This window comes from Phyllostomus discolor, chromosome 3, assembly GCF_004126475.2.
Source record: "Phyllostomus discolor isolate MPI-MPIP mPhyDis1 chromosome 3, mPhyDis1.pri.v3, whole genome shotgun sequence".
In the NCBI taxonomy this organism is placed as follows: Eukaryota; Metazoa; Chordata; class Mammalia; order Chiroptera; family Phyllostomidae; genus Phyllostomus; species Phyllostomus discolor.
In genome coordinates this window covers 112,752,478-112,778,090 of record NC_040905.2, presented here as the reverse complement: position 1 = coordinate 112,778,090, position 25,613 = coordinate 112,752,478, and the positions used below count along the sequence as shown (strand labels likewise).

At 51.2% G+C, this 25,613-nt stretch overlaps 2 protein-coding genes and 1 pseudogene across 2 annotated transcripts in view; 2 read left to right on the top strand and 1 right to left on the bottom strand.

Moving 5' to 3' along the window:
- Nucleotides 1–8,140: 8,140 nt before the first annotated feature.
- On the top strand, nucleotides 8,141–12,787 carry DNASE1 (deoxyribonuclease 1). The gene is made up of 9 exons (XM_028510828.2): nucleotides 8,141–9,129; nucleotides 9,586–9,733; nucleotides 10,045–10,133; nucleotides 10,312–10,395; nucleotides 10,756–10,871; nucleotides 11,178–11,290; nucleotides 11,368–11,522; nucleotides 12,081–12,177; nucleotides 12,364–12,787. Exons 2-9 carry the CDS (start codon nucleotides 9,587–9,589, stop codon nucleotides 12,415–12,417), a joined length of 855 nt encoding a protein of 284 aa, XP_028366629.1. The 5' UTR covers nucleotides 8,141–9,129; nucleotide 9,586; the 3' UTR covers nucleotides 12,418–12,787.
- The window catches only part of TRAP1 (TNF receptor associated protein 1), a 68,555-nt gene continuing 55,677 nt past the window's right edge, over nucleotides 12,736–25,613 (bottom strand). The window contains exons 12-18 of the mRNA XM_028510330.2: nucleotides 22,334–22,481; nucleotides 21,083–21,268; nucleotides 20,476–20,614; nucleotides 19,865–19,950; nucleotides 17,912–18,057; nucleotides 13,239–13,311; nucleotides 12,736–13,036 (exon numbers count right to left, since the gene is read on the bottom strand). Of these exons, the coding sequence (XP_028366131.1) occupies nucleotides 12,935–13,036; nucleotides 13,239–13,311; nucleotides 17,912–18,057; nucleotides 19,865–19,950; nucleotides 20,476–20,614; nucleotides 21,083–21,268; nucleotides 22,334–22,481 (880 nt within the window). The 3' untranslated portion in view covers nucleotides 12,736–12,934. The remainder of the gene's footprint in view (nucleotides 13,037–13,238; nucleotides 13,312–17,911; nucleotides 18,058–19,864; nucleotides 19,951–20,475; nucleotides 20,615–21,082; nucleotides 21,269–22,333; nucleotides 22,482–25,613) is intronic.
- On the top strand, nucleotides 22,488–24,339 carry LOC118499268 (annotated as a pseudogene).

Below are 25,613 nucleotides of genomic sequence, written 5' to 3'. Positions count from 1 at the left end.
GACCGACGAAACTTCAAGGGCCTCGGGCTTGTTATCAGGAACACAAGTGTGTTTGTACCTTTTTTTTTTTTTGGTTTTTAATTAATATCGAATACAGTGATTTTTCCTTGAAGGAAGGTTCAAAGTGACATCCTTGAAACTTTGATAAATGTTAGAATATATTGTTAGCAAACTTGTAGCTTTTGTAAAAGATGTTGGTGTTTTCTCTTGAACTTTCCCGTTGTCCTGTTTGAAGCCGGGGGTAGAAAACAGCAGTGAACCATAGCAAGAATCATCTGATGGTAGGTGGTCTTCGAGACCCAGCTTCTTGAGAGCAGGGACGTGTTTGTGTTTGTAATTCCTCCAGGGTGCGGCCCAGTGTGCAGCCATCAGGGAACTTGTGAGAAAGTTGTCATTTATTGAATATCTATTAGTACATCTTCATAGTAAGTCACTGAAGGTAGGTATCTTCATTTTGCTGATAAGGAAACCAAAGCTCATCGTGTTGGTTGAATGAGTAAAATGCTTACATTAAAAAAAAATTGCCCTGGCTGATGTGGCTCAGTGGATTGAGCACTGGCCTGCAAACCAAAGGGTCGCTGGCTTGATTCCCAGTCAGGGCACATGCCTGGGTTATGGGCCAGGTCCCCAGTTGAGGGGGAGCGTGAGAGGCAATGACACATTAATGTTTCTTTTCCTCTCTTTCTCCCTCCCTTCCCTCTCTCTCTAAAAATAAATAAAATCTTTTAAAAGTAATAAAATAAAAGGTGTGGCCTGTCTGACTTTTTGCACTGCCCAGACACCACACAGGCCACCAGCACTGGCGGACCTGGACTTTGGAGCGCGTCTTTGACCAATTCTGGGAAACTGGTACAACAGCTGCAATGCAGACATACCCAACCCCTATATGAACCCAGGCATGGTTAGTGTTGATGTGCTGGACATACATATAGATCCTTCTGGAAAGTTGCACAGACATAAACTTCTCAACACAGAGTGTGGACTGCCTTCCAGTGCGAAGTCTCTTATTGGCGTGGCAAGAACATTCTGTAGTTGATCCTGTAGTGAAAACAATGGAACTTAAATCCACTAGTATTTCATTTACAAATATGGTTTCAGTAGATGAGAGACTGATGTATAAACCACATCCTCAGGACCCAGAAGAAAATTTTTTGACTCAAGAGGCCGTAATCACCGTGAACGGAGTCAGTCTCAGCAGCTCTGGTGCGGGCTGACGGCACGTGCGGTGTCCTCAGATGCTGCTGCAGTGCTGCCAGAGCGCCGGGCAGAAGGGCCGGAGAAGTTGGGGGCCAGACCTCTCAGGATTTTGGCTGAAATCTTTGGGTGAGAGCTTGCATAGGATTTTGGTTTAAAATATGGACCAATTACGGGAAACAGGTAAGTTTCCCATAAAAAGAAGAAAAGATGTTTCACTTCACCCCCAAAAGGGGACTACTGTAATCATGAAATAAGTAAAACATCATTGTCCTTTTAATTGTACATGCTTTTTAGAACATCTTTTACGTACAAAATAAAAATCAGTTTATAGATCAAAAAATAGACAGATAAAATTCAGTAGGCAGGTTTAACAGCAGTTAGACGGCGGAAGAGGGGATTCGTAACTGGAAGGCAGAGCGATAGTAAACATCCCTGTAAACCTCAGAGTGACTGGCTGGCTCCGTGCAGGGAGCTTCCTCATCCTGGACCCTCAGGGTCCTGCTCACCCCTCTGTAGAATCTCGGGTGGAGAGTGGGTGTTGGTGTGAAGGCTTTCTGTGCTTGGGAGACACTGGGGGTGTTGGAAATTTGGAGAATGTTTTGCATTGTGGCCTTGTCAGAAACGTCCCCAGCACACTGGGAGTCATTTTCTGTGACTGACGAAACTTCAAGGGCCTCGGGCTTGTTATCACGAACACAAGTGTGTTTGTACTCACGGGCTGAAAGATAAAGGTGTGCTAACCTCTCCGACATACACCCTAGAACGTGCTTTGCTTCTCTCCTGAGTGCAAAGTGCAAACCAGGGGCATCGAGGGGCAGAATGACTGGGGAACTAAGAGAGGCTTGTCTGTGGCTTGCAACGGGGCACACACGCCGTGTCCAGGCCTCGTTTACTGAGGAACTGAGCGCTGCCTGTCCCGCTGACGTGCCAGGCACAGGTGTGGCCGGGGGTGAGGAGGCAGGTGCTGCTGCGGAGTGTGACGGTGCAGCTGTTTGGGACTGCAGCAGTTCAGACATCTGTTCTGAGAAATTTTCCATCCTGGTTAATGGTTTCTTTATAATGGACGGAAATAAATTCACGAGGGCTGGTGACTTGTGGCTGGGTCACGGGCCAAGGCCAGTGTGCTGAGTTGGGAGATGACTGCTGACCCGAACAGGTTGACTGACGTGGATTAAAGCAGTGTCACAGCAAAGACATCACTCTTTCATCCGAAGTAAAGGGCAGAAGCTCCTTTGCCCTCCAAAATGCTGTCCACGGGGTTAGCGAACACAACTCCTGATGGGAAAGAAGGACTCCTGGGGGGAGCCGGGCTGAAGGAAGGCATGCTCGCGGGGCCACACGGCCCTCAGCTGAGCCAGAGGCCCTGCAGTGTCCCTCATGCTTCAGGACAGGCGGCTGGGCCAGGGTCCATGAGGAGGGGACATCCTCTCAACGTGGCCAGGAGTGCTGCCAGGCAGGTGGGGGGGCAGAAGGTGGGCGCGTAACCCCACTGTCTTCAGCTTTTGTCCGAGGAGCACCTCCTGCGTTTCAGGCGCCGTTTCCAGGCATGGGGCAGTCTCACAGACGAGACGGACACGGTCCCCACTCCTGTGGGGCTTGTGCTGCAGTCTGGAGGTCGGCCTTAAATGAGTATAAACAAGTTAGAGCAAGCACATTAAAACAAAGAAAACAAATGATTGTCGTGATGAAAACTGATACTAGGAGCATGTGGATAGGGAGAGGACAACCTCCCTGCAGAAATGATACTTGAGCTGAAACAGGAATGACAAGGTGGCCCTGGCCTTCCAGGGAGGGTGGAGGCCCCGAGCCAGAACTGCTCAGCCCTCTTGGTAGGCACCGGCCTTCATCTTCAGGACAATGAGAAACCGATGACGGGTGTCAAGCAGGGGAAAGACATGATCTGACTAAATGTCCACATGCCGTGCTGGGTGACCGCTGGGAGGCTTTGCAGGGAAGGACCAGTGTGATGGCCGCGGACCCCGGAGGGGGGCAGACTCAGCAGGGCTGCGGGAAAGCAGGGACCAGACCACCACTGGGCACCTGAGGGTCTGGGCGGAGGCCGGCCACGGTGGGGGCGCAACCAGGGACTCAGTCCAAAGTCTGTTCTGCTGTGGCACGTTTATGCAGCCTGCTGGAGTTGAGTGGAGATGACCCACCTGCAGCTGGATTCAGGGAGGAGGCCTCATCTCAGAGGAGATACTTCCTGAGCAGGTAGAACACTGCTGGCCCTGGGACAGCTGGTCACTGTCTGTCCACCCACAATTACTGACAATTTGAAATCTTCTCTTATGCTCCACATCTTGCCGCCAATTCCTGTCTCAAGCCTGCAGCTCTCCCCCCACCTTGCCATCCTTTCTGCTCTGGCCACCCTCGTCCCTCACCCTAAGCTGAACTCCTTGCCTTCCCCCGCTCTAAGCCCAGCCCTCACTGTGGCCAGAGGTTCTTTCTAACGTGCAAAACTGGGCATTCAGAGCATTTTCAGTGACTGAGTTCATCTTTAAGTACTTTTTTTAAATATCACTCAAGGATATATTTATTGATTTTAGAGAGAAAGGAAGGGAGGGGGAGAAACATGCCCCAACTGGAGATTGAACCTGCAACCTGGGTTTTTTCCCTGACTGGGGATTGAACCCACAACTTTTTGGTGCATGGGGCAACACTCCAACCAAGCCACCCAGCCGGGGTGAGTAATAATTTCATTTTTAATACTTTTTGTTACCTCATTTTTGGATACTACATTATATTCAGTTGTGTGGTTTGTAAAGTTTTTGATTTGTAGAATTTTTTTAAATTAAAAATTTTAACATTCAAAAGTAGAGACTAGTATAATGAAACTTCATGTACCCACTACCCAGATCCAGGGCCACCATTTTGAAGTAAATCCCAGACATCGTATTATTTCATCCTGAGGTACTTCAGTGTGGCCCTGGAATCTATGGACCGTTGAAAGTGTAACTATGATGGCATTATGAAACCTAAGAATCTAACACTTCCATTTACCAGATCAGTGTTTGAATTTCTCTGATTGCATCTTAAATGATTTACTAAGCAGTGGTTTATTTTATTTTTATTTTTTAAAAGATTTTATTTATTTTTAGAGAGAGGGAAAGAGAGGGAGAGGAACATCAATGTGTGGTTGCCTCTCTTGCACCCCCTACTGGGGACCTGGCCCGCAACCCAGGCATGTGCCCTGACTGGGAATTGAACTGGCGGTCCTTTGGTTCACAGGCTGGCACTCAATCCACTGAGCCACACCAACCAGGGAGGCAGTGGGTTTTTCAAATGTTTAAAGAATTTAATGTTTAATAGGATCCTGACAGGGATCAAATATTGCATTTAGTGATGTATCTCAAGTTTCTTTTCAATCTGTTAATTCCTCCTCTCTTCTCACTGTTATTTTTCCCCCTAAAATTTATTGGTGAGACCATTCTTAGTCCTATAGTTTCCTATGGTCTGGATTGTGTTGCGTCCCCGTAATGTTGGTGACCACAAGCCTCTGTCTATAGAGGTTTGATCAGATTCAAGGCGGTCTTGGCAAGCTTCTTCTGAAAGGCCACTGTGTTCTCTGACCTGGGGGCCCGTTGTAGCCATCGATGATCGGTGCGCAGGTTAGGGATGCAAATTGTCTCAGATTCTAGCAGTTATTTATTCCTCATTGTTCAGCTGGAAGACTCCTCCATAAAGCGCAGTTTCACCTCAGTGGTATGGTTTACATGGGAAAGACAGGGGAGGTTCTTAATTCTCTTTGTTTGCCTGTTGCAGAATAACAACTCAGCTCCCAAAGGTGACCGATGAGTTTTTCACATCAGTGTGAGCTCTCATGCAATTAAACATGTTTAATCTATTGAACTTTGTAGACTTGAAATTATTCATCTCCTTAGCAGTTTGTAGGCTTGAACATTTTTGTGACAAGATATTTAGTATGTTGTAAATGATGAAGGCCACGAAAGAAAGTGTATCAGTATAGTAAGGTATATGGCCTAGTAATGCAGGCATACATAGCACGTTAAATCCCAAACAGTCCCGGTTCAGAGCACCTCTACTTAAAGGTTCAGCATTTTAAAGGGACCATTAGGCCAAAAGAAATACCTAACAGTTTCATTTATAAGTCCAAACAAATTAGTATTTATGTCCTAGCAATTTACAGTAGACATTTGGAAGAGTACTACATAGAAATTTAAAGAGAAATGTTTTTCATTTCATTTATAAGTAACCACAATTACTTACAAATAAAACACGTGTGCCTGTCAGGTTTTTGTTAAATCTTACGCACTGATTCCGTACGGTATTTGCTTTATTAATAACTTCCAGAAACCTAGCTTTGCAGAGACTTGAAATCACAGAAAAGGATGTTGCAAGATATTCTGAAATGATGAGGTGTCCAAAAATGCTGAGAATCACTCTTCCCCTCACAAGTGGAAAGTGCCCTGTGGTGCCAGACTTAACCACGGGGCTGTGCGCCTCCTCACACCTTTGGGGACCAGAGCTCTGAGCCCTGCCCCCTTCCCTCTGGGTCTGTGGACACCCCGGTGCCCTGGGCCACACACGGCGTGCCACTAGTCACCTCGGCCCACAGCTCCGGGGATGGGCCACGGGTCTCTGGCCCTCACTGAAGCCCTACGGCCTTGCATGTCAGGTTTCCTTTGGAGCCGTTTGCTCCTGGCCTCAGTGCTCATCAGAGAATTTTTTCTTTATCCTTTGATTTTAGCCACAGAGCTCGAGAATGACTCTGACTTCGTTGTGATGTGCCGTTTTCCCTCCCTGTATCTGGAGCATGTTTAGCCAAAGAGGCCGGCAGACTCTCAGGGTTAATGTAAAAATAGCTCACCCCGATCAAAGACAGTGGTCTGCTGTCGGTGCCCATTTTCCTGCCGATGTGGTTTTGAAAAGTGCCAGAAGCCCCTTTCCTTCCCTCACACCCCCTCTGCACCTCCAGTGTGGGCCCAGTGCAGGAGTCCCTGACTCCTGTCCTTGGTGTTGGGCTTGTCCCCGTTGCTGGCTAAGACCAAGAGAGTGGGGAAAAAACGGCAATGTGCAAATTCCAAGCTGAAGCATCATGTATTAGTTTACCCCCAGGGAAGGTTTCACCTTCCACCACGTTAGATGGGCAGGCCCTGGGTGGCCGACGCCCCTCAGCCTGGCCCCAGGCGAGGTCCAGGGAACAGAACCCTCTCAGGTGATCTGTGAACCTATGAGCAACAACAACAAAAAAAATGCACATTGTGGTACACATTGAATTTTGGGATTGCTTGTTACATAGCAACAGTTGACTGATAAAAAAGAGGTCGATGAGGGAAAGGGAAAGGAGCGATGGAAAGACACCATGTGATAGGGTCTTAGGGATAGGTGGATTTTCAAGGAGATGTGAAATGATTCTTCTGGAATAATGAGTGGAATAATGTTATATCCATTAATACTTAAGATAAACCGAAGAGGGAAGCAGTGATGGTTTTATCCCCTTTTTATAGATGACATTGAAGCGCAAAGTGGCTGATGGTGCAGTGAATGAGCCTGTTCTGGGCCCCAGAGTCCCTGCCTCCCGGGCCAGGCTCTTCCCCAGGCTGTGCTGCCTCTCGTGCAGGCCCCGTCCCGAGGGTGGCCAACATGGCCACAGGGCTCGGCTCTTACCAGTGGGGCCAAGGTCGGGACCCTCTGGCGTGTTGGGGAGAGGGCAGGGACCCTGGCTGGGAGTGCTCCAGAGAGAAAGGGCAGCGTCTGGTTTCGAGGAGGGCAGGGTGCCAACAGACAGGTGCCCGTGTCCCACGCACTGAGAACTGAGGTGGCCAGGTACTGGGAGCCGTGACTGTGGTCAGTGTTCTGTGTCTAGCCAAACACTGGACCAGGGACTGCCCCCCAGGTTTGCTCACATGCCCTCAAAAGGTCTGGCAGGTGTGTCCAGGAAAGAAACTCCTGGAAGAAAGGAATCTAGGTCAGTGGTCTTGCTTGGTGGTTGGCATCTGGATTTTGACATGCTTAAAGCTATGCTCAGGGGTTAAAAATGGGACAATCAGAGATCAGACCTTTGCAAAAGGCTGCAGTGGGGCTCCTGGAAGCTTGAGGACCAGGCCACCTGACTCCAGCGCACAGATGCCTTACCCAAGGACGCTCGAGCTGATTAGCACTCATGCTGACAGCCAGGGCTGTCCGTCAGCACGTCGTCATTACTTCGGGGGGTTCCAGTCTTGTGAAGCTGATTTACCTGATAAACTGTTACTAATCCCCTCAGCGGCCTCCTGCTTCATGGCCAGCTGGCCTGGTCTGGGGCACTTCTGTGATTGTGACCTTGGTGCCTCCTGACCCTCCCCCCCACTGCAGCGCTGCACCACCTCACACAGTGCGACCCCTCCCTTCCGTCCCAGGGAGGAACCGGGCCCACCCCATGTGGATGGGTGGCGGGCTGCATAATGGTGCCCCAGAATGTATCCATGTCCTAATTCCTGGAGCCTGTGACCTGAACCCTGGAATCTGAAACTTTATGGGGCCAAAAATGACTGCAGATGTGATTAAGGATCTTGAGATGGGGAGAGGATCCTCGAATATCTGGGAGGACCTTAAATTCAATCACCCGTCTCCCTCCGAGAGGGCCAAGAGGAGAGGCCCGGGGAGAACTGACACAGAGGAGGCAGAGTGAAGGTGGGGGCGGGGGCTGGAGCGAAGTGGCCACAGACCAGGACCATCAGGAGCTGCCGGAAGCTGGAGACGCAGGAAAGACCCCGTGGAGCCTCTGGAGGGAGTGCAGCCCTTCCACACCTCGATCCCAGCTCAGTGCAATGAGCTTTGGACCCTGCCATCTGAAACTGTTAGAGAATAATTTTCTATTTTTTAAAGATTTTATTTATTTTTAGAAAAAGGGGAAGGGTGAGAGAAAGGGAAAAAACCATCAATTGGTTGCCTCTCATACAGCCCCAGCAGGGTACCTGGCCTGCAACCCAGACGTTCGGTTTGAGAGACAATGCCCAGCCCATTGAGCCACACCAATCAGGGCTCTATTGTTTTAAACACCAAGTTTATGGTAATGTATTATAGTAGCCACAAGAAATGAATATAAAAGGGAAAACCAAGGATTCCAAAAAGAAGTGACTGGACCCCAGGCCTGTCATGGGCCCTCGGTTGCTGCCCAGGTCACCTGCGCCTAAAATGCACAGGCTCTCTTCCTACCCAGAGAAGGCTCTTCACTGCCTTGCTGGCCACCAAGGTGGGCCCTGCAGTCCCCACCCATTCCTGACACCCAGGCCCTGCAGCTCCCAATGCTACATCGCACATGTACATCATAGAGCCCCAGCTTCTAGCCACGTTGCCTGCAGCCCTCACGGCTGAGGGATTAAGGAGCAGGGACTACTGGTAAGAGGCCTGGTGTGCTCCTGGGCCACAGAGCAGCCACCATGGGCTCCACTTGCAGCCTGCGGCGTGGGGTATCTGGCCTTGACGACTGGCTCCAAGGTCATCTCAAGTCCTGCCAACCGGTGTAGCAGTCCCGCCCCCCAGAGCACACCTGCTCCCCATCGCTGGGAGAGCAGCACATGTGAAGGACACGCACGCCTTTGGACTTTTATTAGACTTTCTAACACTAAGAGCAAATATCACTAGGTGCTTTTTATAGCACCAAGAAACTGTGCCTGTTAAAATAAACACATGCCAGCCATTTACCTGAGTGGGAAAGCCACACAGGCAGCACCACTGTTCTGTGTCCTTGAGGTGATGCCCCTGGAAAGGTCGCAGCTGCCTGGACCTTTAAAGCCCCAGGAGGAGCGAGCACTCCCCGCGTGCGGTTCGGCAGTGCAGCAGCTCGCACGCCTGTCAGCGTCGCGTCTCAGGAGACTCACCTTTGTAAGTTACATTTCTTAAAGCACCAAAAGGAGAAAATTGGTATCAAAGAATATCAACTCCTGGTTCTTGGGAGAATTCTCATCTTTGGTGGAAGTCACCTTGCAGGTGAGTGTCTAGTGCCCGAAGGCTGTGTGACTTGTGGCCGGTCGGAGGGTGGGCACCACGCCTGGAGGCCTAGCAGGGTCCCTCTGCGTGACCATGGCCACGCTGGGAAGAGCCCCGGCCACTCCTGGTCAGGTGGGTCCCTGGAGCAGGCGTAGCAGTGAGCCAGCGTCTCACCACTAGCCGGCCACTGGAGCACCCCTTCAGGTTGGTGAACCTCACGGGGGCTTGTCTTCTGGTGGGTGCAGGAGTGAGAAGACCCCGGGGTCCTTTCCTTGGTGCTGGAGTCTGGCTTTCTGGATGCTGGTGAGAGGGCTGAGGTCCACCCTGGCTCTGCAGCACTGCCCGTGAGGACACTACTCAACCTTGGGCCCCGCCAGCTCCATGCGGACGGACTCTGAGGGAAGATGGGGCACTGTCTGCTGACCCAGACCCATACTCGAATCCCTTCTCCCCCAGGATGCAGGGTGCCAGGCTGACGGGGGTGCTGCTCACCCTCGCTGGCGTGCTGCACACAGCCCTGCCCCTCAGAGTAGCCGCCTTCAACATCCAGTCTTTCGGGGAGACCAAGATGTCCAATGCCACCCTGTCCAGCTACATCGTGCAGGTGCGTCCGAGCCAGCCTGTGCCCAAGGAACCTGGGGCAGGCGCAGCGTGCTCGAAAAGGCCCTGTGAACACTGGGCCAGTGGTCTGTCCTGAAGATCCCAAACTCTCAGGCCTCTGCTCTCAGCCTCCGGTCAGTTGCGGGGACAGGGCCCTCGTCACTCCTGTGGCTGACAGGCTGCAGACCAAACGGTTGTGAAAGCGCCCTGGGCAGTAGCAGCTGGGCTCTTGCAGGGACTTGGAGCGGGCAGGGCTCAGACGCCAGTCTCCACCCAGCCTGTCCCTGCTCAGCACTGCTGTGGCCCCGTCCCCAGATCCTGAGCCGCTATGACATCGTCCTGGTCCAGGAGGTCAGAGACCTACACCTGACGGCCGTGGGGAAGCTGCTGGACAGACTCAATCAGTGAGTGAAGGTGGCGGGGTCTGGGGAAGCACATGGGGACAGTGACCATCCCTCTGGGGCACAGTGCCACTTTGGGTAGGCCCCAGGGACACTGGTGTGGGCAGGAGCCCTGCTCACAGGAGGCAACAGGGTGTGCCCTGCATGTCCCTTGGCTGGTACACCTGTTTCCTCAATCTAGAGACAACCCCAACACCTACCACTACGTAGTCAGTGAGCCGCTGGGCCGCAACAGCTATAAGGAGCGCTACCTCTTCTTGTTCAGGTAAAGCACAGGCACCGACAGGCAGGCTGCCACCTCTGAGGTTTCTGACAGGAGGGGGGTGTGGGCACGGTGTTCTAGAAAGCCCACGAGATTCCTCTTTCTGGGGTGGGGGAAGGAACTGGAGGCCACAGAACAGGGTCCACGTTGGGCTGCCCACCCTCCCAAGTGCTTGCCGTGCCCCAAAGCCTCACCACCTGGGCAGGGACAAGAGGATACAGGTGGCCAGGAGCTTCGGGCTGGTGGGTCTGTGTGACATCCAAGCTTAGACCGGGCCCCGGACCACTGCAACAGGCGGGTTTAGCGAGACGAGGCAGTGATCCCAGCCCCAGGGTAAGCACCCTCTGGCCCGGCCTTCCTCAGACCTGACCAGGTGACGGTGCTCGACTCCTACCAGTACGACGATGGCTGTGAGTCCTGCGGGAACGACACCTTCAGCCGAGAGCCAGCAGTTGTCAAGTTCTCCTCCCCACTCACCGGTGCGTGCTGCTGCCACAGAGGTGCCTCCGCCCAGCCTGGCCGGGGGCCCTGCCTGACCCTTCCCAGAACACCCTGAAGACCCCCGTCACAGTAAACACCTGCCACGCACCCCTTCGGGGAGCTTGCTGCCCTCCCTACCTGTGTTTTGGTCTTACACGGGAGTGACTTGGAGAAATGCCCACGCCTGCACCCTCCACCCCAGCCCTGGACACATGACTGAGCCAGAAGAATGCACCCTTGGTCCAGGACTGCGCCCCAACTCCCCCCCGCCAACTCCTTGCTTAGCACAACTACCTTCTCCTTAGAGGTCAAGGAGTTTGCCATCATCCCCCTGCATGCGGCCCCGCTGGATGCAGTGGCCGAGATCAACGCTCTCTACGATGTCTACCTGGATGTCCGCCAGAAGTGGGACATGGAGGTGAGACCCCCATACTGGACTGGGCTCCTAAGGGCCCTCTTCTGTCCATGGACCAACCCGCTGGCGTCTCCTGCTAGGATGTCATGTTGATGGGTGATTTCAACGCGGGCTGCAGCTACGTGACCCCTTCGCACTGGGCATCCATCCGCCTGCGCACAATCCCTACCTTCCAATGGCTGATTCCTGACACTGCTGACACCACAGTCACGCCCACGCACTGTGCCTACGACAGGTAAGCAGGGTCTGCGTGGCCCAGGTAGGGATGGGGACACCACCTCCACGAGCAGCTGACTTCTATCTAGGCCCAGCTTCAGAAATGGTTCCCACCAACTTTGAGGAGACACTCACCCCTCTTGAGCTTTTGGCCACTTACAAAGTGGAACATGTGAGGCTATCATGACGCTAGTTTTCTCCTGTGAGCGGTCTCACGTGCACAGGTCAGACGGTGGTGCTCAGTTCGGGCACACCCAGCTCTGAGTCTGGCCAGGCACAAGGCTAGACCTGGCCTGGGGCACGGGCTGGGGGGGTGGAGCAGGGGGCCCTCCCCGAGCAGTGTCACCCCGAGGGCCACGCAGGCCAGATGGGAGCTGGCCCCTGCAGCCCCCTCGTTTGGAACTGTGGTGGGGAATGCCAGACACTTGGGCTCAGTGAGGTGCTCAGGTCCCTCAGCTCAGCTTCTCGGGGGAAAGCTTGTGAGGGTGAGCTGGTGGGGCAGGCTGGGATCGGAGGCTTGCGTGTGCAGAGCCGGACAGCGGGCTGAAGGAGGACTCTCTCGTGTCTGGTGCTGCAGGATTGTGGTTACTGGAACTCTGCTCCAACGTGCCGTTGTGCCCTCCTCAGCTGCTCCTTTTGACTTCCAAGCTGCATATGGACTCAGCAACCAGACTGTACGTGACCACCCTTTACAGAATGTAGCTCTAAGGGGGGCCTAGGACGCAGGGGTGGAGTGACAGCCAGACCCACGGGACTTAGAGCAATTGCTGTTTTTGTTGACTTGAAGGAACCCTTTGTCCACAGCCCTGGGAGCTCTAGGGACGCGGACATCCCAGGGTTCACTGCGGGTTTCCCCATAGGCCCAAGCCATCAGCGACCATTACCCAGTGGAGGTGACACTGAAGAGGGCCTGACGAGAGCAGGTCTGGGGCCCTGGCGGGAGCCCCCCAGCTTCTGTGGCCACGCCTGGGCCTGCGCAGCGCACTGAAGATGCCGGATGATCCCACTGTCCTGGTCAGGTTCTGGGGACGCAGTTCAGGGACCCAGGGCGCGTTCACTGAGCACAGGGCCAGCACCCCTTCCTCCCCTCCCCACTGTCCCCCTGACCACTACACCAGCTTGAGGAAGGGGGTAGAAAGTAGGCTTTTTCTCACTGTTCCTGCTTCTGTCATAAGCATAGGGTTGTTGTCAACAGAGTAAGGTACTGACAGTAAGCACATAAAGTCTAACGCTTAGATTAGGAAATACTTTTTAAGTAAATAAAGCTCAAAAGAGGGTGTTCTCGTTGGTAGCATCCAGTCATTCCTTCCCACGGCAGAGGCACCCAGTTCCACTGTCACCGCCCCTGGAGCTTCAGCGGTGCAGGGAAAGCGTGGGGCTCCCGTCGCGGCTGTGCCATGCCCCTGGACCGCAGGGGCCCAGCCGTCCCCATCAGTGTCGCTCCAGAGCCTTGACAAGCAGGTTGTTCAGGCGGCCCACCATGGACCGGGGGTCATCGACGAGCCCCGCTGTGATCATGGCGTTCTCGTAGATCTGAAAGGCAGGGCAGTGGCCTTGTTCATGGGAGGGGGCCTTTCCTGGTTCCAACTCAGGGGCATTTTAATGCAGAGAGAAGACAGGGAGGGAGCTGCTCCTCCTTAAAACGGTTTCACAGCGAACTGAGCTGCCCAACCTCTAAGGAAGATGCAGGCTCACAGAACGGGCAGCCCTCTGTGCCCGTGCTCCAGGGACTCACCTGATCCACGAGCAGCTGGGCCAGCTCAGGCTCACTCTCTCTCAGCTGACTGAGCTTCTTGATCAGCGTGTGCCTGCAACAGAACCCCCAGAAGGAAGCTCAGAGCTGTGCACCCTAGCACGAGGGCCTCTAACTTCTGAGCAGTTGGAGTTGTCAGAACACTCACAACGGTGTAACAGGAAAGTCCAGTATAAAAAAAGAGGCACATAAAAATCGGAACAAAGTAAATGATCATTGACAGGTAATATGATTACATACCCAAAGGAACACACGAGAGTTCTGATGTTAGAAAATACAGTAAGTACCAAAATTAATCTAAAGTAAACACTGAAGGGGCAGCAGTTAGTATTTAAAAAGGCACATGTTGGTGCTTAACTAAAGAGACTGTAATTTCCCCTAAATTAACCCATACATTTAATGTTTCTTTTACACTAAAAGTTGAATTTTATGCCTAAACAATCTAATATACAATTCATAAATAAAATAAACATAGAAGAAAAGAGCCAGGAGAAGCTGAGGGAGAAGTTCCAGGTATTAAAACATATTATAAAGTTCCAGTAATACAACAGTTTTGTTCTGGAAAACAAAAAGGCAACAGTTAAGTGCAAAAAAGTCGACAACGTACAAAGAGCTACACACACATGGGAATTTAATCTGTACTGATTAAAGACAGCATTGCACAAGAGTGGAAAACAGGATAACATGCCAGCCAACCAGAAAATAATGAAGTTAGATTCCCACCACATTCTTCAGACCAAAGCTAATTCCACCAGAAGGATCAAGTGTTAAATATAAAAATTTAGAAGAACACAGGGAGGAAAGGTTTTATAATTTCAGAAGGAAAAGCCTTCCCAAGCAAAGTATTGGGTTGGCCAAAAAATTCTTTTCCATAAAAGATAAATTTTTCATTTACCAATAACTTTATTGATTTGGATATTTTGAGTATGCTGGCTATTTCCCACATGGTATAATATTGATTGTTCTCAGTTAATGTATTGATTTGATCACTATTAACGTCATCTACCTGACCGTGGAGCACCATCCAGTGAGAAATCTCCAGCACAAAACCTCGCAAACCACTTTTGACATGTTCAGTCAGTCATAACACCTTCTCCGTATACTGCACAAATCTTTTTTTGCATGTCAGTTGCATTTTTACCATTCTTGAAATAATAAAGCAAAATATGCCCAAAATGTTGTGTATTTTTTCACCTTCAATATTAAAGTTGCTACATAAAAACTCACCAATTTGATAATTTTTTTAAATGCACGTTGATATGACAGCTGTCACAATATAATTTAACAAAATTGTTTTGAATGGAGTTAAAGATAGCTAAGAGCTACTAGAGCCATCTTATGGAAAAAACCGTACAAACTTTTTGGCCAACCTAATACAAACCCAGGAGTCAAAAAGGAAATGATATAACTCAGACAACATAAAAATTGAAATGTTTTTTCTGCACAGGAAAAATTCCATAAATATGGTGTATGACCTTACTCATAAGAAATGCACATCAAAATTATAATTTCTCAGGAGAATGGCAAAAATTGAGAAGTCTGATAAAATTGAAAACACTGAGGGAAACAAATGTTTGTCTAACTGCTAAAGACAACTGGAATCTGTAAGAATTTAATATGGACAGTGTTCTGAGACTCAACAATTCCCTTTCCTCAAAGCTCTGTTTATAATCAGAAACACTTTTTAAGAAGCAAGGTGAGGACGTCTGCATCCAAGTTTCTGCCCATGTAACAAACAGGGAGCCCCAGACGACCCTGATCACTCATGCGCACGGCATCTCTAGAGAGACACACGAAACCTAGCGTGGTTGGGGACAAAGGTAGGAGGGAAATTTTACTATAGACTTTGATTCTTTTGAATTCTCTGCCATGTGAACATATTACCAATGTTAAAGGCAAATAGCATTAAAAAAATAAAGCCTGCCCTGGCCAGTGTGGCTCAGCTGGTTGGATGTCGTCCTGTACACCAAAAAGTTAGGAGTTTGATTGCTGGTCAGGGCACATGTCTGGGTTGCCGGTTCAATCCCCAGTTGGGGCGCATATGGAAGGCACCCAATCAATGCTTCTCTCTCCCAGCCCCCCAAATCAATAAACTTAAAAAAAATAAAGCCTTACAGCAATAGAAACAAGCACTTCCACACTGTTCTTACAAACCCACTTTTGTGCAGAACTGGTTAATAAAATCAAGTGGGTGTCCAGCTGGCATAGCATCCCTCTCTGTCAGGGACTCGGCTGGAAGCCGCACTCTCTCCCGGAGAGGGAGGCGCTCACACCTCGCAGACCAGCGCCGTTCTTCTGGCACGGCGTCGGCACCGGCGTCAGCACCCGCGGGGCTACAGCCACAAGCCAGTCTAACAGCTTCCAGCCAGTGATGATTTAGCTCAGAAAATGCAAAAGTCACTTCCCTCTTCTCCCCAGTAGTTTATAAACAAGAAAACTTATGGTTATAAAGCAACATGGAAAAATACGATAAAGTGATAAGTGAAAAAATTAGACATGTACTATATATAAAAAATGCCCACAAAATACGAGATAAAAGAATACTCGTATTCTTTTGGATACGAGTCCAAAAGAATAGACCAAATCAGCTACAGTGACTTGTGAGGGTAAGACTATGGATCTTGTTTAAATTTCTGTAACATTTTTGGTAAAGTGTTTGTGTAATTTCATTTTAAAAAATTACTGCTATATATAAAATCAATAAAAAAAACTTGTCTTCAACACTCAGAAAATTTCAAAATATCCAATAAGTACAACACATCTAAGAATAACTACAAAAACCATACAGGAACTCTACAGAAGACATTAAGTTAACAAAAGACATTAAATAAGACCTAGTACATATGTATTATGTACATGGGTGGAAAGAATTAATATTAAATACACTTAACAGAAAGAACTGATGTCATAAAATATACTAACCCTTGAAATTAATTTGCATACAAGTGAGGACCTAGAGTAGCCAAGACGAACATGAAGGAACATGGGGAGGGGTCACTTGCTGAGCGCAGAAGCCTGGGGGGAAGCTGGGGTCTCCCACAATGAGCACCGCCACAGACAGACCGGACACAGGTAGGGACACTCGATACTCTGATGGAGAAGGCAATTTGGATCGCTGGGGAGGGGACACAATAAATTCATGATTCTGGTGATAGATTTTTTTTCAATCGTCACCTGAGGGCATGCTCATTGATTTTACAGCAAGGGGAAGGGAATAGGGGAGAGAAGGAGAGAGACATTGATGTGAGAGGGAAACATCATCCAGTTGCCTGGCATGTGCCCTGACTGGGGAGCGAACCCACAGCCCAGTTATGTGCCCTTGGCTGGGAACTGAACCCACAGACTTTCAGTTTACTGGACAATAGTCCAAACCAAGTAACATTGGCCAGGGCAGCGATAGATTTCTTTTTTTTTAATCCTCATCCAAGGACATTTTTTCATTGCTTTTAGAGAAAAAACATCGATATGAGAGAGACATCAACTGGTTGTATGCAGGCCAGGGACTGAATGCACCCAAATCAGAGATCGAACCCCCAACCTAGGTATGTGCCCTGACCGGGAATTGAACCCACAGCCTTTTGGTTACAGGATGATGCTCCAACCAAATGAGCCACACTGGCCAGGGCAATAGATTTCTTAAGACCCATACGAGCGCCTAACAAAAAGTTACGAATTTGATTGTATTAAAATTAAAAACTCCTCATCAAAAAACACATTAATGCAAGGGGAGGGGTGGGGAAAAAATACAAATTGTAATTGAACAACAAAATAATTTAAATTAAAAAAATAGGCTCTAGAGGGGAAAAAAGATATCTTAATGCGGGTGAAAAGAGAAGAGAAATTTGTAATGGATAAAGTATATAACATAACTGCAAACTTTAAAAAGAAAGCAACGGGAACAAGGGCAAAGTGTCTTAGGATGTGTCACGAGAAAGCCAAGGCCGTAAGTAAAGGCAGGGACCTGGGGTCCCAGGCTCTGCGGTGGGGAGCCGGCACCAGCACGCTGGGAGCAGCCGGGCACGACCACCCCAGCTGAGCACACGGCAGTTTCCCGCCTGGGCGCGCAAGTCAGAGAGAGACACACACACGTGTGTCAGCACAGGGACAGGAATGTTCAGAGCAACCTGTTCCCACCAGCCCCAAAAAGAAGCGACCCCAATGTCTGTCAAAATAGAGTAAGTAATTGTGCTGAGGCAGATCCACCCCACGAGGAGTACTCAGCTATGAAAGCAAACCACAGCCGCCCTCGGCAGGGTCAGAGGCTTCTCACACCCGCGTGAAGAAAGTAAGACTCACACAAACAGGCAGGACCGCGCCTGCCAAGCAGGCACAAACGGGCCAGAGAGCAAAGCAACGATCCTCCCAAGTCAGGACTGGGGCTACCTGAGAGGGACAGAATTCCAATGACAAGAAAATGGGGAGCATCTGAGTGCCGTCGAGTTTTTTTTTTAACTTTACATGGATATAGTTTAAAGTTAAGTTGAATAGTTTAATTGCATGGGTACTGTATTTATAAACATTCATCAAACTGTGTAAGCTTTATGCACTATTCCTGTGTATTACGAATAGAAACACAATTTTAAAGGAGTGCCTGGCAGGCCAGAAGCACGCATGCTGTTCCCGGGCATCGAGGCCCCGAGGGGCCGCAGCCTCACCTGGGGTTGACCTCCAGCGTGGGCTGCAAGATCTGAGCGCGCTCCTCCTGTGTCTTAGCCAGCTGCTGCATGTGCAGGAAGTGCCGGGCGGCCCCCATCTCCAGCACAGTGATCATGGCAGGGTGGGTGTCTAGTCGAAGAGTCACCTGTAAGCAAGGCCGGGGGACCAGGTTGAGGGGGGCCCCAGGATGGGTTACCTTGAAGTGAGGGACCCTGGGCTGGCAGTCCTAACCAAGTGTGACGCTTCCCCAGATGACAAGGTCGAACGTGTCTCCGGGGACAAACGCTCAGACCTCCCTCGCGAGCATCACAAACGAGAAGGGAGCCTGGCTGGCCGCCCCGCACCAGGTTCCTGGGACAGCACCTGGGCTCCCTCTTCTGTCCCCCAGAGTCACCAGTGTCTAACGTGTCCATTACTACCCAACTTCCACCTCGCCTGGTGTCATCTGCACCTCTCTCCTCCACAGGGGCCACTGCCAAGTCCTCCAGCAGCTGTCTAAGACTACCTAGGCCTGGCTGTTCCATTTCTCCAGGCCCAGCCTCTCTGCAGGTCTGACTGCAGTCCCTCCCGCGATCCCATCCCATCCTCCCAGATGGCTGGGGCCTCCTTCCTGCAGACCCTACTCACCCACCCCCTTTCTGTGGCTCCCTCTTGGCCTGACTTCATAAATACGTCTTTTCCCAGCAAGTGGTCACAATCCCCACTCCTTGACCAGGCTTTCCCCTTCGCCCGCCCTACAGGCTCCTGGCTTCCTGACGCACACCAGAGAGGCCACTGAGCACGCCGGGCTCGGGGCATGCCCTCCCCGGCAGCATGGCACTGAGAAGCACCGCACCGCACTCCAACTCGAATCTGGGGGTGCACTCTGCCTCCTGTCCTCATAGGATGGGGCTGATGCTGCCTCCCTCCTGGTCACCTGAGGCTTACATGAGTCTCTATTATAAAGAGTGGACACAGTGAATTTGTTACACAGAGAAACCCTGGCTGCATGCCTTGTTTTTTAACTTTTATTTACTTGTATTTAGAAAGAGGTTAAAGGAGGGAGAAACACTGATGTGAGAGAAACATTAACCTGTTGCCTCTCGCATGCCCCCAACCAGGGGGAGGGCCTGCAACTGAGGCAGGTGCCTTGACTGGGGATCAAACCAGTGACCTTTCGTTTCTCGGGAGGACGCTCCATCACCTGAGCCCCACTGAGCCCCACCGGTCAGGGCTGTGTGCCTGGGTTCCTGATGCTCCCTACCACGAGCGCCTCCTCTTTCAATCTGTGCCCATCCCTCCCGCTCAGAGTCCTGCTGCAAACGCCTCCAGAGCCACCCAAGCCCACCCTCCTCTCCTCTCAGCCATCCCCACCCTGCACACTTGCCTGTCCCTTGGGGCAACTACTAGACTGTCCTTGAGCTAGTGCTCCTGCAATGGATACTGTTCTCTGGTGGCTGGCTTTCTCCTGTAGCTCTGAGCTGGCCCTGTCTATTCCTAGCTCTCTGAAGCCCCTCCCAGAAGAACCCCAGCAGGACCATAAGCTCCCCAAGGGCTGGGGTGGAACCACTCGTGTCCTCGGCCACCACAGGTCCTCTGGGGCCTGGACCTGGATGGCTTTGGTGTAGCCAGCTGGGGACCCCTCTTCTCTACCTGCCCACCGGGCCACTGGCTGCTCACCTTCCACTTCCTCAGTTCCCACCTGCTTTAAAAAGTGGAGAAAACCACCGGCCGGGCTTGCCTGTCCTGCCCAGCAACACCCCTGGGCATATGTGGCTACAGCATGTAAGCTCACACACAGAAGTGGCAGTGACGTGCCTGGCCGGCTCCACATATCACAGCTTCACCCGCCAGGGACTTCTCCCCTGGGAGAACTCCCACCAGGCCAGTGACTCCGCGCCAGCAGGCTAGCCAGCTGTGTGGTCACTGGAGCCCTGGCAGCCGAGGAGTGGCCTACCCCCAGCAGGCCTCACCTTCACGTTGGTGACACGTGACCCCAGCGCATTTCTCATCCAGGCCATCAGGTCCTCCATCTCCTTCTCTGACAGGCGGTCATCAGCTTGAGGAGAGAAGTGAGTGAGCTCAGAGGCTGTTCTCCACAATCCCTACCTCATTCCCTCTGGGGGCCTGAAATGTTGATGTCCCAAGTCCAAGTGTCCAAAAGCCCCGCCCCTGCCTCCTGGCCACTGGCACAAAGACAGAAGCCACCAGAGATGTTACCATCTAAAATACAATAGATAAAACTGAACCTCAGAAGGACATTTTTGGTTGCCCTGAGGCCCATAGAGTTTTGTTACGGCTTTAAAAAGACTTTCAGATTCTCTTAGGAAGCCAACTTGGAAGGGGCACTGGAAAGACCTGGGAATCTAAATGGAAACATTTTCTGTTAACCACTAAGGTGTCCCCAAACGGCTGCTTTCATGCAGGTTAGTGACCCCAGAAAGAAAAAGGGAAGTCCCTGTAAGCTCACACTGTAGGACAGAAGAGGCTCTGCCACACCCAGTGGCAGCCTGGGCCACCCCCCCTCCCCGCATTCCCAGGCCACCACCCACACCTGTGCCTGGAGAGAAGGGACAGAACCAACCTGGGGACCCGTCCTCAAACTTCTCCTCCTTGTAGCGATCGACAACGATGTCTGTTTCCACAGAGATCAGCTTCTTCTTGTCAAACTCACGAAGGTGGAGCAAGGTCAGCTCATCAAACTGCTCATAGCAGAAGAGAACCTGTGAGGGCCCAAGAACATCCCCATCAGGTTGGAGAAGACTCCACCTATGACACAGAAGTCACGGAGAGAGGGCTGCAGGCAGGTCCCAAGTCCTGGAAGAGTCACGCTGGATGCTGAGGCTTCCTGGGCCTTTGTGCATGAGGCAGTTTACCAGAAGGTGGGGAGGGAAGCTCTGGCTATGTCTCAGTAGTAGAAATAGGGACTCTACTTATACAGAAATCCCTGTGGCACCTCCCAGGGAGAGACATAGGCTAGACGGCAGACTTTAGCCTGCGCCTCTGTGCCCACGGATGACAAATCACACTGCTTGGCTTTCCTGGATCCTGGGCACATTCAGCCATTTCTCACTAAGCAGAGAGACCCCCCCCCCCCACCCCACGCCCACCCCGTGTGCTCAGACCCACCTTGTCCTCCGACCAGGCCCCAGCAGCCTGTAGGAGCTGAGCCTGCCCCACCGCTCACCTACCTCCATGTTTTTCTGCTTCATGGCCTCATAGTAGGGTGAGTGCTCAGCTAGGTGCCGGTTTGGGGTGCACAGGTAGTAGATATTGCGGGTGCCAGCCTGCATGCGGCTGGCATAGTCCATGAGACTGGTCAGCTGCCCAGCAGGCAGTGCTGAGGACTCATATCGCAACAGCTTTGCGATATCCTCCTGGAAACAGACAAAGGGCAGGTCACTGCTCATTCCAGGTCCTCGCTCGGAAAGCCTCCAGAGCAGCTGCGCACCGACTGGGGAAGCCTATGGCTAAAGGGAGGACAGGCTCTGCTGGCCTCACCCCCAGCCGGTGAGCCCACCACATTCTGCAGCTGGGGCAGCCCCCACAGAGGCCTGGTCCAGGGATGGACGCCAAAGTGGCTCAACCCCTAGGGACCACAGTGGACTCCAGCCAGATCTGGCAGGTCCTGCATCAGAAGTTCAGAGAACTTCAGAGAGCACCTCCCACCCCAGGTGGCCCAGGGCCTCACCGAGAGGGGCTGCCTGAGCAAGCTGTGCACACCCTAGGAGAAGCCAGACCACCACCCCCGTGGGAGAGAACGCCCCTGGACCAGCCTCCTTCCTCCGTCCCTACTCACATCAGGCATGTGGGCACGGGTATAATGTCCGTACTTCCCAGCCTTCCTCTAACCAGGTGACTAGTCTGATCAATGGGGTGCAAGTAAAAGTGGGGTGTGCAACCTAGAGAACAGGTCCTTAAAGGAGAGGCATGCCCTCCTTCCTGTCACCTGAAATGCAGTGTGACGCTGGCGGGAGATGCCTGGTGGGGCCTGGATCCCTGAGGCCATCAGCCTTGATAGAACCTGAGACACACACTCTGCCTTCTGACACCACTGAACCATGGACAAGCGCAGCACAGACAAGCACTGGGGACACAGGGAAGAGCCGTGGAGGGTGTGCACAGGGCTAGACCCAAATGAAAGAGTGATGTGATGGAGATGAAAGGCAGAGAGAAAGCGGAAAAACAGAGGTCAAACCAAGGATGTGGAAACCCACACGGTGAGTCATGCTCTAAATCAGGCGCCAAGCTCGTACGCAGGTGCACGTCGCAGGTCTGTCGACAAGCACGGATACAGTGAGTTAACACTTATCGAGCCCCAGCTGGGATGCTCGGACACGCCGCTGGCAAGCCCCGGGAAGCTCACTCAGGTCTCTGGCCTGCACCGGCTTCCTCCACAGCCCAAGGCAGCACAGAGAAAGACCCAGAAACCTAGACCCTACCTTGACCTCCTGTTCGGCAGTGGTCACAATGCCCTCTCTCATGAACAAGCCATAATCTTCAAAAAACTTGGCATATTTCTCAGCGTCTTTTTTACTCTGGTCAACGAAGAATTTTATTAGCCTCTGTTGCAGAACGTCCCGGAGTTTCCTACAGGACAGAAATGCATTTATCATGAACAGGCAAGTTCTGTGAAATACTAACAGCCAAATGCTAAGAAAAAAAACCATTCTGCTCCACTAATAGTCATTCTGGACTAATTTTTAAAAATGCAAAAAAGGAAAGAGTGACTCTTGGCAAAAACCAAGTAGGAACACAAGCGCCCCCTAGAGGCAGGGATGTGGACTGACACCCTCTGTGGAGGGCAATAGCCCAGACTTAATGGTTCCAACTGGAGAGATTACTCCCTGGGAAACACAACCAAGACTTATGCAGCAGGAGTTTCACTGTCGCACATAAAAGAGAAAACAATTATGGACAACCTTGGTGTTCAACAGGAGAGAACAGGATGAAGGAAAAGTGCAAGTGCACTGTCATTAAAAATCACATCCTCGAACACTTAATGACATGAAAAAGTCCCTGTGTTAAAAGAAAAACCATTCTCTCCCTCCCTTCCCCTCTCTCTAAAAATAAATAAAAATCATTGGGGAAAAAAAAGACTTTCTGCCGGTGGACGCTGCTGAGTAAGCATCACCGAAGTCCCCTCTCCCACAGTCGTCATGTCTAAGTTGGAGTCTCCCAAAGAGCAGGAACAGCTATGGAAGCTCTTTATCGGAGGTCCGAGCTCTGAAACCACAGATGGGAGTCTGAGGAGCCGTGGTGAGCAACGGGGATGCTCACAGACCGTGTGATGATGAGAGATCCAAACACCAAGTGCTCCAGGGGCCCTGGGTTTGTCACGTACGCCCCTGTGGAGGAGGGGGATGTAGCCGGGAGTGCGAGGCACACGAGGTGGGTGGAAGAGTTGTGGAGCCAAGCAGGGCTGTCTCTAGAGAAGATTCTCAAAGACCGGGTGCCCACTTCACCGTGAAAAAGATTTTTGTCGGTGGTGTTAAAGAAGACACTGAAGAACATCCCCTAAGAGATTATTTTGAACAGCATGGGAAAACTGAAGTGACTGAAATCATGCCTGACCGCGGCAGCGGCAAAGAGAGGCTTCACTTTTATAACCTTTGATGATCCTGCCTCTGTAGACAAGATGGTCATTCAGAAATACCATGCTGTGAACAGCCACAACTGTGACGGAAGGAAAGCCCCATCTAAGTGAGAGATGGCTAGTGCTTCATCCAGCCAAGGAGGCCAAGAGGCCGAAGTGGTTCTGGCAACTTCGGAGGTGGTCGTGGAGGTGGTTTTGGTGGGAAGGACAACTTTGGTCGTGGAGGAAACTTCAGTGATCAGGGTGCTTTGGTGGCAGCCATGGTGGTGGTGGATATGGTGGCAGTGGGGGTGGCTCTCATGGGTTTGGTAATGATGGAATCAACTTTGGAGGTGGTGGAAGCTACAATAATTTTGGCAATTACAACAATCAATCTGCAAATTGTGGGCCCGTAAAAGGAGGAAACTGGCGGCAGACGCTCTGGCCCCTGTGATGAAGGAGGTCATCACTTTGCCAAACCATGAACCCCAGGTGGCCGTGGCAGTTCCAGCAGCAGCAGTAGCAGCTATGGCAGTGGCACGGGTCTTAATTGCTGCCAGGAAACAAAGCTTAGCAGGAGAGGAGAGCTAGAGAAGTGACAGGGCAGCTCCAGGTTACAGTAGATTTGTGAACTGAGCCAAGCACAGTGGTGGCAGGGCCTGGCTGCTACAAAGAAAACATGTTTTAGACAATACTCACATGAATGGGCAAAAAACTTGAGGACTGTATTTGTGACTAACTGTATTAACAGGTTATTTATTTCTGTGCCGTGGGATATGTAGAACATTCCAACAAAGGGTTTTAATGTAGTGGGGGCTTTTTGGACCCATGTTGTTGATTGCTAAATGTAATAGTCTGATCATGACGCTGAATGTGTCTTTAAAAAAAAAAAAAAAAAAAAGAGCAAGCCCTGGCTGGTGTAGCTTGGTAGAATGGGCGTCAGCTTGCAAACAGAGAGGTCACTGGTTCTATTCCCAGTCGGGGTAACATGCCTGAGTCGCAGGCCGGATCCCTGGGTGGGGGTGTGAGAGAGGCAGCCAATCGATGTTTCTCTCCCTGTCTTTCTCTCTCCCTTCCTCCCTCTCTACAAATAAATAAATAAAATCTTTAACAAATGTTAACAAAGTTATGTTCAATGTAAAGAATAAAAATAAAGAACCACTATATTAGTGGAATTAGGCAGATTTTTATTTCCTTCTTAATATTTGTCTTTCCTTAAAACAACTCAAATTACCATATATTTCCTTAATAATCCAGGGTAGGGGAGCAGTAATGTTCAACATCCATTTGAGCTTTTCCTCTTTCACTCATGTCCTGACTCAGGTTTTCAGCCACAGCGTGGCATGAGACAGGGCAGCGACTGAACCTGTGGCAGGGGAGTCACAGCAGCTAGGACAGGGCGGAGAGCCCTCGGAGGGTGTCCCCACAGGAGAGGGTAGGAGGGGCCTGGCATGGACTGTCCACGCCCGAGAACCCCGGAGAACGGTGTCCAGGCTGGCGTAGCAGGCAGCCCCCTGTGTGGAGTCCGAGCCTGAGCAGGTGGACAGGTACCCGTGTCAGGGGATGACACTGGTAAGGGCAGGCTGATCCCCCCCGGAGGGGGGCTGGTCAAAGGGAACGCAGGACGGATAACAGGCAGCCTTCTCATCATCCAAGGGAACAAACAGGGCGGGCAAGACTAGGAAGTCCCAGGGGCACCAGGAAAACTCAGGCGCAGACACAAGTGCAGATGCAGTGCACACACACATGCGCGTGAGCACACACACACACACACACACACATTGCTCAGTTCTGCCTACTCAGAGGGCCTGGCAGAGGTGAGAGCCCAACAGCAGTGGCACCCCATGGCCCAGATCTTGCCTTCTCCATTCAAATGAGCCCAGGCTCCTTGGAGGAATGAGTACATCATTCCAGGGCAGGAAACGACGCAGGCACAACAGAAGGGAGCTTGCAACACCTCGTGCCAGAAGTGAGGAGGTACTCAAAGCATGATGGGACATGTCAAAGGGCCCAGGAGTCAGCCTGGGTGGGCTCCCACTGGCTAAACTGGGGACTGGGCATTAAAAAAAATAATGACACTAACAGATAACAACTCACTAAGTAAAACAGGAAATCAGTTCATACAAATAAATTATGGACATTACAAA

Bases quoted from the DNA above. Each gene is read 5' to 3' on its own strand.
- DNASE1 (XM_028510828.2), top strand. From the start codon at position 9,587: ATGCAGGGTGCCAGGCTGACGGGGGTGCTGCTCACCCTCGCTGGCGTG. The intron at 10,872-11,177 runs GTGCGTGCTGCT...CCTTCTCCTTAG, and splicing joins GTTCTCCTCCCCACTCACCG to AGGTCAAGGAGTTTGCCATC. The intron at 11,291-11,367 runs GTGAGACCCCCA...GTCTCCTGCTAG, and splicing joins GCCAGAAGTGGGACATGGAG to GATGTCATGTTGATGGGTGA.